This window comes from Takifugu flavidus, chromosome 22 (genome assembly GCF_003711565.1).
Source record: "Takifugu flavidus isolate HTHZ2018 chromosome 22, ASM371156v2, whole genome shotgun sequence".
In the NCBI taxonomy this organism is placed as follows: Eukaryota; Metazoa; Chordata; class Actinopteri; order Tetraodontiformes; family Tetraodontidae; genus Takifugu; species Takifugu flavidus.
In genome coordinates, this window is record NC_079541.1 from 1,628,628 (window position 1) to 1,642,513 (window position 13,886).

The following is a 13,886-nucleotide window of genomic DNA, read 5'->3' on the forward strand; positions in this document are numbered from 1 at the left end:
GTTAGCTAAAGTCGCTTCGTATCTAGTGTTAAAGGGCAAACTCTGTCTGGCCTAATAACACTGTCTGAATCAGCCCCGCTCCGTCAACATTCCCAGGAATTTTCTATAATCAGGAATTTATTTACTTGGTAGAAAAAATTCTGGAAATCAATTTGCATTTCTACTGAACCTCAACGTTTCTAATAAAATACGCTGAAATCAGGGTGATGAAGTGTGGGGTCAACTTTTGGGGTTCTTCAGTGCTTCCATGAGCTTTTTGGCTATTTTTACCACAGAGGTCGCAGCGTGTGTTCACTACACGGCGTTTTTGCTGGGTAGCGCGTCGCGTTTTTCAAAATCCCACGTGGAATTATGGAATTATGAGAGTACTCACATGAAGGAGACGGTGAAATGGAACCTCTGCCTCAGTCCTCTGAAGGTGACGAAGGACTGACCGGGGAAACTGCGTGTGGTCATCTCACAGTAGGGCTTCTCGTACTCCCCCGGTGCACACTCGCACATGAATCCACCCGCGAGACGATTCACGCACTTGCCGCCGTTCTTACACACGCCGGGGATACACCTGCCGGACGATGCGTTCACCTCACAGTGCTCACCTGTCAGAGACGGAGACGGAAATGAGTTGGTTTTGCATCAGTTTTATGGAATCTACAGCATATTCCTGTGTGCATTTGAAGCCAAGTCCTCTTAATATCTCGAGTCTGTGCTCTTATCTGCCCACTGACGTCATCGCAACTGCTCAGTTCATCATTTTATCTCATCCCTGAAGGGTTTGTAATCCACAGCAGACTGAAATATGCTTTCTTTGGGAGTATCTCGCTCAGAATCCAGTTTTACAGAGATGCCTTTGATTATAGGTCATGCAGACATTCGGATGTACAGTTCAAGGCCTGTATAAAACACTAGTTGAACAACAACAGTAGTAATAAAGGATAAAGCCTGGTTTATGGGCTGTTTCCTGGAGCCAGCTACAAACTGGCCCAACAATTTGGCCATATTTGGAGTGAAGACAGAGCAAGACACAAAGAAGAGCCTGAAACAGGGGTAGAAACAAGAGGAAATCAAGGAAAGGTCAGATTTTATTCTGCTTTTTATTGCACAGCGCCACAAAGCACATTTACGCCAGAGTTGCAGCAAATACTGTCTCTGGAACCATAATTTGAATGTGCACTGGACTTTTATTGGCTGTGTGCTGGTGCATGAATGTCTGGGATCAGATCTGAGAGCAAAAAGCATCCACGAGATGCCGTTTTCTTCATTAACCGCCAAAATATGAGACGGATATTTGCCTCTGTGGCTGCGCGTCAACTCACAGTCCAGACAGGCTCAAGCTTCCGACATTACTGCCTGGAACCAGCTAATGGCTCTTCTCTCCTCGACATAAGCCTGCTTTCCGAGGGCGAATTATGGGATCTGTTTCACTGTAATGCAGGAAACACAAGTAGGACAGAGAGGGGCCACCCTTGTCATCAGCCCCATAATGGCCCCTGATGGGCCCCAACTATCTTGACTTGAACTGTGACCTTCAAAGCATCGACATGCGGGTCGGGGCGATAGAATGGCTGGAGCGGAGAGGACGGACACGAGGAGCAGGAGAAGGCGAGACGAGGTCAGCGAGTGACAAAGGCAGGCATAATCAGGTAATTACAATCAGATAAGATGGAGGAAGAGAATAAGAGTGGAGGCAGGGACAGAGGGAGGGAGAAAGGCTCTATTAGGGGGAGACAGCCAGTCAGGTATCGGGTGTACGAGGGGGAAGTATTGAAGGAAGATCGCTGACATCGGGAAATATTTTGTAAAGTGATTTGAATGAGACTGTTGAAAGCTTTCAAGGCATCAGTTGCATGTGAACACTGTAACTCTGAGTTTTCAGGCTTTATTATATTTAACACATAAGCAGATACTTGTTTGTTTGTTAAAATGTGTACTGGTTGTAGTGGCCCACGCTCGGACAGTCGAGGTGCAGGCTGACACCGGAGAGGAGGAAATATGCCAGTGCTGTAAGCAGCAAATGTCCACGTATGTCGGTATATGTGAGCCTGAATCAACCACCACGTTAACGGTGTTTGGGTGTGACATCGCTCAAGCAAAACCACAACTCATTACTTTCCCTTTATGGCAGCGATGGTGTGTTACGTGACAACTGAGAGTTAATCAAGTGAGATCAATTATATTTGATATGAATCTGGTTTGACCAGTCGGCATGAAAGACGCCACTGAATAGCAATTATTGACAGTGTGTGAGTGTGTGCTCACATTTGAGACATATTGAGGACTAAAATTCGTCGTGTTTGCAATTTGATAAAGTCACGGCTTTAATTTTGGTGTTAGAATTAGCTTTCGGTGAGAGCTACAGGTTAGTTAGGAGGGTTAGGGTGAGAGAGCTGTGCAATGTGCGTGTGTGTGTGTGTGTGGTTTTACATTGACAGCACTAAACTACCTGAACTGGGGTCGACCTCGAGTTAAACAATAGGTGGGCGGTGCAGGATTTGACAACCCGTCGGTGCAGTTTTGCGAACGCGACTCTATTCTAGTCAGAGGGAACACAAGCCCGTGCACATTTACAACACCGTCCCCGTAATTGTAGATTTACACGGGGAGACTGTGCACGCTGTTTATGCTGGCACCTTAACTGTCGAGGGATCAAATAACCTTTAATACTTTTATAATTCTCTAAAATGTTTCCAAGAACATCGCGCGGGTGCGTTTAAAAGGTCGAAGGTGCAGGAGACGGGTTAAAAGGGTTAAACGGACTCAGACTGACCCGTGAAGTCGTCCATGCACTCGCAGGTGTAGCCTCCCTCTCGGCTGCGGCACCTGCCGTTGTTCTGGCAGGGTCCAGAGTAGCAGAGGTCGATCTCGGTCTCGCAGTAGTCCCCGGTGAAGCCCAGCGGACAGCGGCAGCGCAGGCCGTTGATGGGGTGGATGGGCCGGAACAGAACCGTGTCAGAGGCGATGAAGGGAGGCGAACTGTCGAACTTCAGCACCGACACGCACTTCATGTAGTTCTCACAAGGCTCCCGCAGGCAGATGTTGTCGTCGAAGGGCAACACCTGGAGGGAATAAATGGGACCGGCTCTGACAGTTTTCAAGCCTCAGTGTCTCAGTGTTTGTGTCCAAAATTTACCTCCTGAGAAGAAATCAGCCTGAGGAGGGTCCTGTTGAGGTAGATCTGCTCCTGCAGCTCCTCAGAAGGGAAGAACTTCTCTTTGCTCTGCGACCCTTCGGGCTGCATCGCCGAGAAGGTCACGTTGAGGATGGAGCCCTGCACGTCGGTGTCGTTCTGGATGTTGAACAAGAACACAGCCTCCCTCCTGGTGGAGAGCACGGCAGCGACGCCCTCGAGGAAGAGGCTGAGCAGAGGGGACAGGAAGCGCTCCTGCGACATGTTCTCCAGACGCACGGTGATGCTGTTGGTCAGCATGTCATCGGTGATGATGGTGACGCGGAGCGTGCAGAGGGCCACGACGTGATGGAGACCATCTGGGAGAGAGGATTTTCTACATCAGTTTCTACACAAATTCCTGTTTTCGATAGCAGGGAGCGAATAAGAAAATGCTGGGAGGTCTCAACAACAGCACAGTGATTCACAAAATGAATGGAATTTCCTGTAATAGCACACGTATGCTGTCCTCTAACACAACTCCTCACTAATACCAGGTTATTCTTAGAAGAGCGTGACAGAAATATGATTTACAACCAAAGTGCTCGGGTTTATATGGACCTGGACATCTGCTGAGAGTCCCTCCCTCTAATCAATAAATCACAATAAAACATCTTTATTTCTTTAACTGTAAACGTTTTGGATTATTTTCCAGTTTCGGTGCATAACCTCTCACCATTACTAAATTCCTATTTTAGCCAGTACACAATACAGGTGTGGAGAGAAACAAAGATGACAAATTTCATGAAAAAGAATGATAAAAACACAGGAGTAGAAACCAGGCCTTTTCTGTAGTATTCATGAGCGAATTAGCTCCATAGTTGACATGATCTGGTGATAATTAATCACTGTAAACATGTCTAGACTGTGATGTATTTTTAAAAGTACGTGGGGGGGGGGGGCATCTCAGGGAAATACCACGGCACAGAGCAGCTACCCCCCCATGCTGATCTCCTGGCCCACTGCTTGAACACAGTGCTGCTGGTGTTCTGAGGGGCTGGCTCCATTCCGATCTGCACTCTTTACGCTGCAGCTTAACGGCCCGTCTTGTTTACTCTGTAGCACTTTTGCCGCTAGATTAAATTAAATAGTCACTAGCCAGAGCCATTGGTGTGAGTAATTGGATCACTCGAGGATCGCTTCAGCTGGACGGGGTTGGTCCGGTCCATGGAGGGAGGGGGGGGAGTTCTATAGGATGTTTAGGGCTGCCTGAAATATAGCTGACAACAGGTGGTGAGGCCAGATGAAATCGGCAGCAGGGATAATACTGTTGAAGTGGAACGAGGAGATGGGTCAAGTTGCGCTTGCGTTGCTGCACCAGACCGGAGAACAAGAGTGTCAGATGTGTGTTTCTAAGTGTACGTAGGTCTAAGGGGGTCAGAGACTTTGGAGACAGTTGCCCCGTCACTCTCAGACGCAGATGAAGTCATTTTTCAACAACCCAAACACCCTTGATCAGAGTTAGGCGTGGACAAGCCGGCTTATGGGTACGATGGCTAACCAGCCTGGAGGTCAGCGAGCGCCTCTACCAGGACAAATGTCTCCCAAAGGGACGCGGCGCAAATGTCAGTTGCTTCACAGTAGCGGAGTGAGGGACGGGGACGATTGTGCGTGGCTGGTAGAGGGGTGGCAAAGAAAATGCTGCGGGAGGGTGACATTAGGCAGCAGCTGAGGGGGTAACGCGGCTGTAATAACCTGGAGTTGAGGCTGTTCAGCACAGCGTGAGCAGATGTATGTTGGTGCATTTCTCTGCACTTGGCACCTGTTAGCAGTGGTCAGAGAAATGGCTGTTGCTCCACTTCTTAACAGAGATACACCAGGGACTACTGCAGCTTTAACACTTACATTGGACCTAACTAGTCCCTGCATTCATTAACATTCAGTCTCATTTTCAAATAACAAAGCCCATTTATGGAATTTCTTCTTTTTCCAGCTGCACTCCAAACAACACTATCTATAGAATGGGGTCACACACATGAAAAGGAGGATCTGAACTATGGAAATGGGGGTGTGTCACAGGCAGACGGCATGGAAAAATGTATGCCATCTCTAAAACACCCCCCCCCCCCGACAACAAAGCAGGATGACTCTTAGCATCTGGCTAAATCAATTATCCATATTCCCTCATCTCTGCTAGCTTTAGCATGTTTAATAAGCATCAATGTCCATATAAATACAGTTCAGTATTGTTTTACAGCACATTATGATGTTGTTATTGGGCTGTAAAATCCTCAGAAGGCTCAAAGTTATGTAATAAATATGATAATGACACACCGACCGGAATCCCTAATTTTGGCAAGAAAGACAAAGGCAACGGGCCGCTAATGAGCTGTGAAGTCCGGAGCAACACTCGTGTTTGTGTGCCGACAAATGACTGAAAATCTGTGCAAAAAAAAAAAAAAAAAAAAAAAAGGCTCGTAAATATTTCAACTCCCAACAGGCCGCCTGTGTACCACACAAGAACTAGAAGTCTGCGGTGTCGGTTCAGTGTAGCCACCTTAAATCATTTACACACTCTCTGTGCAGCTGCCACTCGTAAATACAGCCTTAGCAGCTCCTGACACACACACACACACACACACACACACACGTCACCGTTTGTTCAGTTAGCAAGAGGACTGGCTGGCAAAACAACAGCAAATAAACAAGGCGTTTGTAGCTGCGACCATTTCAGGGAGGCGTCGAGGCCACCAGTGAGCCACGCTTCCCCCCCTTCAGATGCAAACATCCTCCTAAAGTCCTGGCAGCAAATTAAGATTTTTGTATTTATTTATCAAAAGACAAATGCAAACCTTCGTTATCTAACTGAAGGTCTTATTTCCTTCCTGCTGACAATTATTGTAACAAAAGGAAATTTGATATATTACAAACCTCCACCATAAATGTAAATAAGCACTGCTGCTTTAGAGCAGCCAATGAAAACGACTCTGTCTTTGTCTGCATTCTCCTGCCTCCATATTTGAATCCATACAGCACAAATTCCAACCAATCGCTGAGCAGATTCGCTCGGCTCCACCTCACGGGACACACCTGAACACCTGCAGCCCATCGGGGCGAGACAGGAAACAACACTGATTTACGATAAAGTTAAACACACAGGAGCAACACAATAATGCATCACCGCTCTCAGCATCCTAATTTACGCAAAACTGAACGTCTCAATTGCTCTGGCCCTCCTATTTTTTACTTCTCTATAGTCCCTTTGTGAGTCAACATGTAATTTAACCATTTTCTGTATTTTCCCCTGGATGGAAATTCCAACAGTTCTGGACAGAGTCCAATAAGATGTCAGGCTGCGCCTCTCTTTATCTCCTTTTCTCTCTCATGGCGGCCGGTGCCAACATCAGATCATGTCAGTAGCTGGCAGACACAGAGGGAAATGTGTGTGCCAAGAAAAACCATGCCCCCTTGCAAAACCTCAAATTCATTCAATCATAGGACATCAAATGCTGTACAGAAAAAAAAGAGTCTGGTTTTATGTAGATTAATTAATTTGAAAACCTTCAGGGTTTGGCTTTGTAGTGTCAGGAAGCGCTGAATGCTGTCCAAAAAGCTGTAATATAACTTGGTAAAGCGGTCATTTAAATATTTTATTCATCAGATCTTATTTAAATTAAGTTATTTTTAACCTTTGCTCTCAGACCTCTCCTGTTCTGAGTCCTGCTCCTATGCTAGGCTAAGCTAAGGGGCTACATCTGCCACTTTTGGCCTGATTTTCACAGCGATGTCAGTCCTCCTGTTTAAGTCTCGACAAAAAGGTCAGTAAAACGCTTTCATTGAAACAAATGCAGTGCTGAATCAAAGCTCTGCCTGAGGCTAATGGAGCTGGAGCTGCTTGAAACGAATTTCCAATGAGTCTGAAACAGCCCTTGAAGAATGTTCAAACTATAGGGTGTGGATTATCGCCATCCGCTGCCATATTGCTGTGATTCACATTTCCCAATCACAAACTACCATTTTTTTAAAAATTGTTCAGCTGCGTTAGCCGCGATGCAACGCGTGACTCCAACTACAAACTACAACCAACAGAGGGTGAATGATTGATCACAGGAATGCTGGAGGCAGGAACTTAGGAGAAGAAATTTATGGGTACAAGGACATAAATCTGCAGCACCAGACTCCTTCTGGATGTTATTTCACAACTTTTAAACAATTCACAGCAAAAGGATACCTTCTAGCACTGCTGAATGTGTGACATGTAGAGCAATAAGATGGGGGGGGGGGGGGGGGGGGGACAAGTTCTCATAATATACCTTTTCACTGCTTAAATCATCTTGGCAGCAAAAGCTGAAGCCCTATTGTGGGTAAACATTCCTTGTTCAGCTTGCACGTGTGAGCACACATCAGGCTGTATCTGGATGCATTCAGCATCTCTATCCCTGAGCTTTTTGGCTGTATTTTCTCTCAGGTATGCCTGTCTGAACATCGGCTTAAAGCGCAGAGTCTCGGTAGGTTTAAGCTTTGAAGACTCTGACAGACACGGAGATAAAGCTGACGGACACGGAGAACCCTGCTGGGTCGGATTGGGCTGAAATGTGGGAGAGAAGAACAGAGGGCAGAAAGATAGACGGTGTGTCATTTAATATGCAGCGTGAGTTAAAATAGTGGAATGTAAGAAGCAATAAAGTAGTGAAGAGAGACAGATAGAGGGTTAGCAGTGCATGTGTGGGTGTCTCACTGCCATCTTGTACATATGTGACCATATATCACCGAGTCTGGGGGCATAAACAAGCAGCTGTTGCAGGTCAATCTAACACCTGCAGATATTGAAGGGCATGCAAAGAAGCTCTTCCACCTTCTCTCCGCTCTACAGACCAGACTCCAGTCTTCATTATGAGGGAATTGTGAGGAAAAACATGCTAGCAGAAAGCCATAAATATTCCTTTCACCCTCAGGAGGGGCTGGAGATGGTCGGGAGTGTTGTTGAGGGTGAAGGGGTGTGAGCTGAAGTTGTCAGAGGGGTAACGTCCCAGAGAACAGGTGGGATTACATGCTGAGGAACTCGCCAGCCTTGAGAACAGGTGGTTAAAGTGGGCCACAAAGGTCCTGAAAGAGTCCACCAGCTCTCCATATACACATATACTGGGAAACGTGTACGTTTAGATGAATCGAGCAACTTTTGGAACAAGTTTAGACTTTTTTTCCGCTCTACGGTGAGGCATCAGATAAGGATGCTTCTCGGCCGAGTTGTCAGATAAAGTGTGGAAAGTCTGCTTTGTCTTACACCTTCAGCCACGTCAGTGTGCACCAGGTTTGAGGTTTAGCTTCATGTTGTTACAAGCCCCCTTTGCAAAAGTGCGCTTCGCCTTGGATTTTGCCTTAAGCCACGCTCTCACAGTCGACATAATTACAACAAAAATGCAAATACATCAAATGATGAAGAGCCAGCATGCTCGGAAGATTAGCGTCACGCTCAAATGCACATGTTTGCTTGGTAAACGTTTGGTTCAAATCGTCAACCATACAGTGTTTTGACAAGCTTCAAAACCCACGCATTTATTGCTAAAACAAGCCTGCCTTGATCATATTTCACTGTCATTAGTGTTGTGATTTCCTGTCTTGCTGAGAGCAACAAAAGAAGCTCAGGCTTATTGATATTAAAGAGATTTTGACAGCTAAGTCAGAGTCAGGGTAGCAGCAATGACTAAAGTAATACCATGCAGCTCCCTTCACATGAAACATGGCTGGAACATCAGCAGAGGGCTGGAGGTAAAACCAAAAACATTTGCTGGGCAGAAACTTCCCATCTTCCTTCACTTTGAAGCAAAAATCCCTCCACAACTGCAGGCAGCACTTAAGGCGAGCGCTCGGGTCCACCGAGTGCCAAGCCAAGAACCCACCTGGCTAGAATATCTATGTCCCATTTAGGATCCCTGGGAGAGATGGGTAAAAAGAATAGAAGCACTGTTAGTGGCCAGACGATACCAAGCGAGCTCAGATTAGGAGGTTAGACAATGCCAAAGGAGCCCTGAAATGAATGTTCCAAGGCTCAGGGGTTTAGCGGTATTAGCATGTTGGCTTATCATCTGCTAAACTGTTGCCACAGGAGGTAATTAATCAAGGAGACATGACAGAAACCAACATGTGTGACAGGCAGTCGTGGGCAAGGGAGCGAATACAGACGTGGAAGCGAAACATCAGTCTCTGGGAAGTGAAAAACGAGGGGGGTGTTTACAAATGGACTAAATAAGACAGAAGTTCTTCAGATCGGTTGGTCATGTGATGGTTCTGCTGCATTCCCACAAACTCAATTATAACATTTCAGGCTATAACAGGAACTGCTGCAGAGTCACTTTGATAATTGATTTTAAATTATCATTCCATCCACTTAGTTGTTCCACCGCGTTCCTGCACCTCCCCCCAGTCTATTACTCACTCCCGGGACACCTTATTCCATTACTGTCCCAACACGGATGACGGGAGGCAAGAAAGTTACAGCAGTCACGCAAATAAGGGAAATCCCATATTGGGGAATCATGAGAAACAACTGAAAGGATCTTTCTGTTCAACAAAGGAGTCAAACTAGAGAATTATGTTGTGAACGGACTCTCTGGAGGATCACCAGTTGGAAGTTTGTATCTCCAACTGCTGTTTCTGTTTGATGCTTCCAGTTTCATGTGTCCAAAGTAAAGAAAGGTCAGTGCAGCGAGCACCAGATGAAGCTAGCTGGACCAGCTGGAGAGCAGGCAGAACGAGATCAAAGTTCTGATCCGTTGCCAACAGAACACTCAGTTGCTGGACACAACTGGGATTGTCTGCAACTGGTTTTAGGGCTGTAAACGTAGAATCCTCCCACCAACCAGACGAGGCCCTCCCATAAAGTGAAAGAGAAAAGTGTTTTATGCGTGTACGATGACATGACAAAAGTTATGGTGTAACAGGAGGGAAGGAACACAGATGGGGTGTTGCTGCCTGTCACGGCGGCGCTGAAGGATGAAGAGAAACGGAGGTTTGGCCGTGACGGCGCTAAACGGGGCTTTTTTCTCCTCTTCCGTCATGAATGGAGGCAGCGTTGTGACTCGGGCAGATGTCAGACGTGTGGTTGGCTGCTTGCTCTTTGCACCTTTGGATCCTTTCTAAGTGCTTATACAAGAGATCGCGCTGAGGTGAAGAGTCAACTGGGCCTTTCTCTGTTTCAAAGGGGAGAACCAGTCGACTATAACAAGGAATGCGCTCACTCACACACACACACGCTCACACACACGCTTACATTAACGACATGGCCCTGCCAGTGGTCACTGTGCACGCTCAACATCCTCCAATACACCGTTTTTACATTCCAAGATGCCCATTGAAACACACACACACACAGTAAAGGACTGCCTATCACACACTCCTCCATCTGATAAGCTCACAGGGAACAAATAGCTTTTTTTGAGGAGGGGGCGCACTGATATGAAGTGTCCCCCCACTCACAGGTCAGCCTGAATTGCTCTCAAAAAGCAGCGCAGCCATGAGAGCCCTAATAGGACATGAGTATCTATTACACCGACATCCAATACACCCCCCAACACACACACACACACACCACGCCTGCTGTTTGGGGCTTCTCTCTCCTCATACATCCTTGCGTACCTTCACACACCAACTTTCCCCTCAATTGACTCCATTGCTAAAACTTTCGACGCGAAATGTTACATTTCAGCAGCCGCACGTGTAAAAACCTACTCGAAGGCTATTCAAGATAAAAATCAAGGATATAAATTAGTGTATGTAGCGGCAAGAACTGTTTTCCTCAACTGGTTCCCGGGGTTTTCTTCCTTTTGCTTTTTCTATTTCATTCCGACCCGACTTTCCTCTCGGCCTCTCTGAGGAGGTGTCGGGTTGCAGTTATTGTTGGTGCTGGTTACTGATAAATAGGGTGCCTAGTTACCAGCCAATGCACGATTGGCCCTTTTCAACAAAGCAGGGTGGAAATAAAGAAGGAGAGGAGGAGTCAGGGAGGTGAAGTGGTGTCGCCCTGGGAAACCAAAAGACTTGCGAGGATTTGAACAGAGATCTGGGCATATCTTCAAGACACTAGATGTATGGCGTCGTTTTCATGGCTGCTGGGGGGGAAAATCTCTGAGGACATGACCCTTTACGACACCCCTGAATACCCGTCTGACACCTGCTGCCTGCACCCCTGCTGGCGTTAAATCGGTACTCTCCCAAAATGCACCTCTCTGACCACCATGAGCTTGTATAACTCTACAGGAAAGATGTTATTTATGAATTAACTGAGACTTTAGAATTATAAATGAATGCCCAGACATTACAATCATCACTGCTGTCTAAAGTGTGAAGGTTTGATTAAATTAGCCTTCAACACGTAGCAAATTAGCCAATTTCTTTTTCAAAAGAATGCTCCTTTTTTCTTCCTCCTCTTACATCTATCATCAACCTGCTGAGGCAGGAAGAAGGAAATGTAACGTATAGGAAATGCTCACGCAGAAACCTCTCTAAAGTGTTGTGCCAGGCCCGAAGGCTCACTTTCAGAACGTACTGTCAACACCAGCACATCTCGAAGAAACTACAAATTGTCGACAGAGTTGCAGGAACCTTTTTGAGGCTGTCGGAAGCATCTTGAAAGCTAACAATTATCAGAAAATGACATCTGGGCAGCCACAATCACACAATGTGGTTTAAAATGTCCTAACGGTTTTTCTTCATAATGAAGTTGTTTGACTGAAATTGTGCTGAAATGAGCAGCGATCCCCTATCATAAGTGGGTATTCATTAAAGGCGCAGTTCACCCAAAACTGTTGGATTTTTACACGTTTAGATTTTGGTCGTGAACCCAACAACTTTGGTAAGAATGTCCTGATTCACACATGCTCCGCATCAGACCGTGTTGCCCAGTTGTTCGAAGAGTTCAACACTTGTTGGATCAGTGATCCGTTCATAATTTTATCCACACAGCAGATTGAAGCCGTTGCTCCGCTCACAGATGCCCCAGGGCTGCTCAGACTGGCTGCCAGAACCTCAAGACGTAGTTATCCTGCTCTGGAGAAGCCACAAAGGAAATAGCTTTGCTCTGTCTTTGGTTTAGCTACAATAATAGTTGGTAGAGAGTGTTCAGGTGCATAAAGTGCTGCATATGTGTGCGGGGCTTTTGGTGGTCAGCCTACACTGTGTGATCTAAAAAATTACCCATTCCGAGCGAGGAAAACTGAAGGAGGGAGCCATCGCAAAGGTGAGACTTGAAGTAGAAACCACAGGGATTGCAGCAACAAGGAATGTGAAGTACAAAATATATGCTAGGGGAGCCCCTGAACGCCTCATTTACAAGAGCGTTTGCCTCAGAAGGGATTAGAAACAGTTTCCACGGAGGTAGAGCACTTCTGGGAATAAAACAGTGGCGTAACAAAGCGGCACGCTTGAGCGGACGAGAAAGATTCCTTCTCACTGGGAGAATCTTTGAAGTCAGGAAAAGGGGGGAAGGTTTGGGATAGCCCCCACTTCTTTCCTCCATCCGCCCCTTCACTTCCCTGTCCACCTACTATCTCATTCCACTCTTCCTCTCTCCGCTCTCCCTCGCTCAGATCCTCGCAGGAGCTTCCTCATCCTCTCTGTCGTCGTCACCCTCTTCGCCTCCCTGCTTCCCTCCTCACATCCTCCTGAGGGTCACTTGAATGTCAGCTTATTGTGCTCCGTGACGCGGCGGACAGGAATGCTGCGGTAATGACTCGGCCACAGGAGAGAAAGAGGAGGGGAGGTGGATCCCGTTCTGTCATCTTAGATCCTCTCCATCCTCCTCCATGTTGTTTCCCGCCAAAAAATTGAATTTGCTCTCAGTCTCTCCCTCTAATCCTTTCTCTCATAAACATGCGGCATTTATCCGAGGGGGGTTAATTATGGCTTCAGCTCAACCTGCAAGAACACGCAACATTACTCAGCCATCCAGTTGCCCCCGTAGACACTCATTTTACTTGTTCTCTGATTTAGAGTCCGTCACAACTGTAAAACAAAAGTTCTTGACCAACTTGTGTGTGTTCGAACTTGTTTTGATGTTATGTGAATCCACCGCTTCTGTCATTTCAACAGGCTAATTTGTTCAATACATTTGGAGACCAAAACGCACACACACACACACACACACGCACACGCACACGCACACACACACACACACGCACACACACACACACACACACACACACACACACACACACACACACACACACACACACACACACACACACACACACACACACACCCTTACAGTTGAGGCAGTTCCAAAACTTCCACAACAATGAGGACGTGTCTTGGTTTTGCTCGGAGGTGAACTCATTCCTGTGGTGAAAGCTGGAATGTCGAGACAATTAAATGAATGGAAACTTCTATTGGGATACGAGTGATCGTGTGTGTCAGAGAAACAAGTGTCCACCGTTGATCCCGAGGGGGGGTTAATCCAGATGGGTGGGCGATATCGTCACTGAGAGAAATAAGGACCGTACCCTGTGTCGCCACCTTAACCTGTGTAGGAAGACTTGTTACGTTTTAACCACGGTGATAATTACCTGTAACCTCAAAATGCAATATTAACTGTATCAGTCACTCGTGTCAATGCGCTAAAGGGAAAAAAACAGGAATTAAAATGTAAACAACACATTTGTGCAATAAACAGATCCGCTGACACAATACCAGAGGTATGCCAGAGTGATGTCGGCTCACCGCTGCTGTCATCGGCTGTGTAATGACAGGGCACTTCCACTTCATCTGCCCTGCAGCCCTCGTGTGTGTG

At 46.6% G+C, this 13,886-nt stretch overlaps 1 protein-coding gene across 6 annotated transcripts in view; it reads right to left on the reverse strand.

Annotated features, from left to right (window-relative positions):
- celsr1a (cadherin EGF LAG seven-pass G-type receptor 1a) overlaps positions 1–13,886 on the reverse strand; it is a 50,038-nt gene that overhangs the window by 24,796 nt on the left and 11,356 nt on the right. For all 6 annotated transcript variants that reach the window (XM_057022098.1, XM_057022099.1, XM_057022097.1 and 3 more), the window contains exons 2-4: positions 3,128–3,483; positions 2,765–3,053; positions 374–596 (exon numbers count right to left, since the gene is read on the reverse strand). In XM_057022098.1, the coding sequence (XP_056878078.1) occupies positions 374–596; positions 2,765–3,053; positions 3,128–3,483 (868 nt within the window). The remainder of the gene's footprint in view (positions 1–373; positions 597–2,764; positions 3,054–3,127; positions 3,484–13,886) is intronic.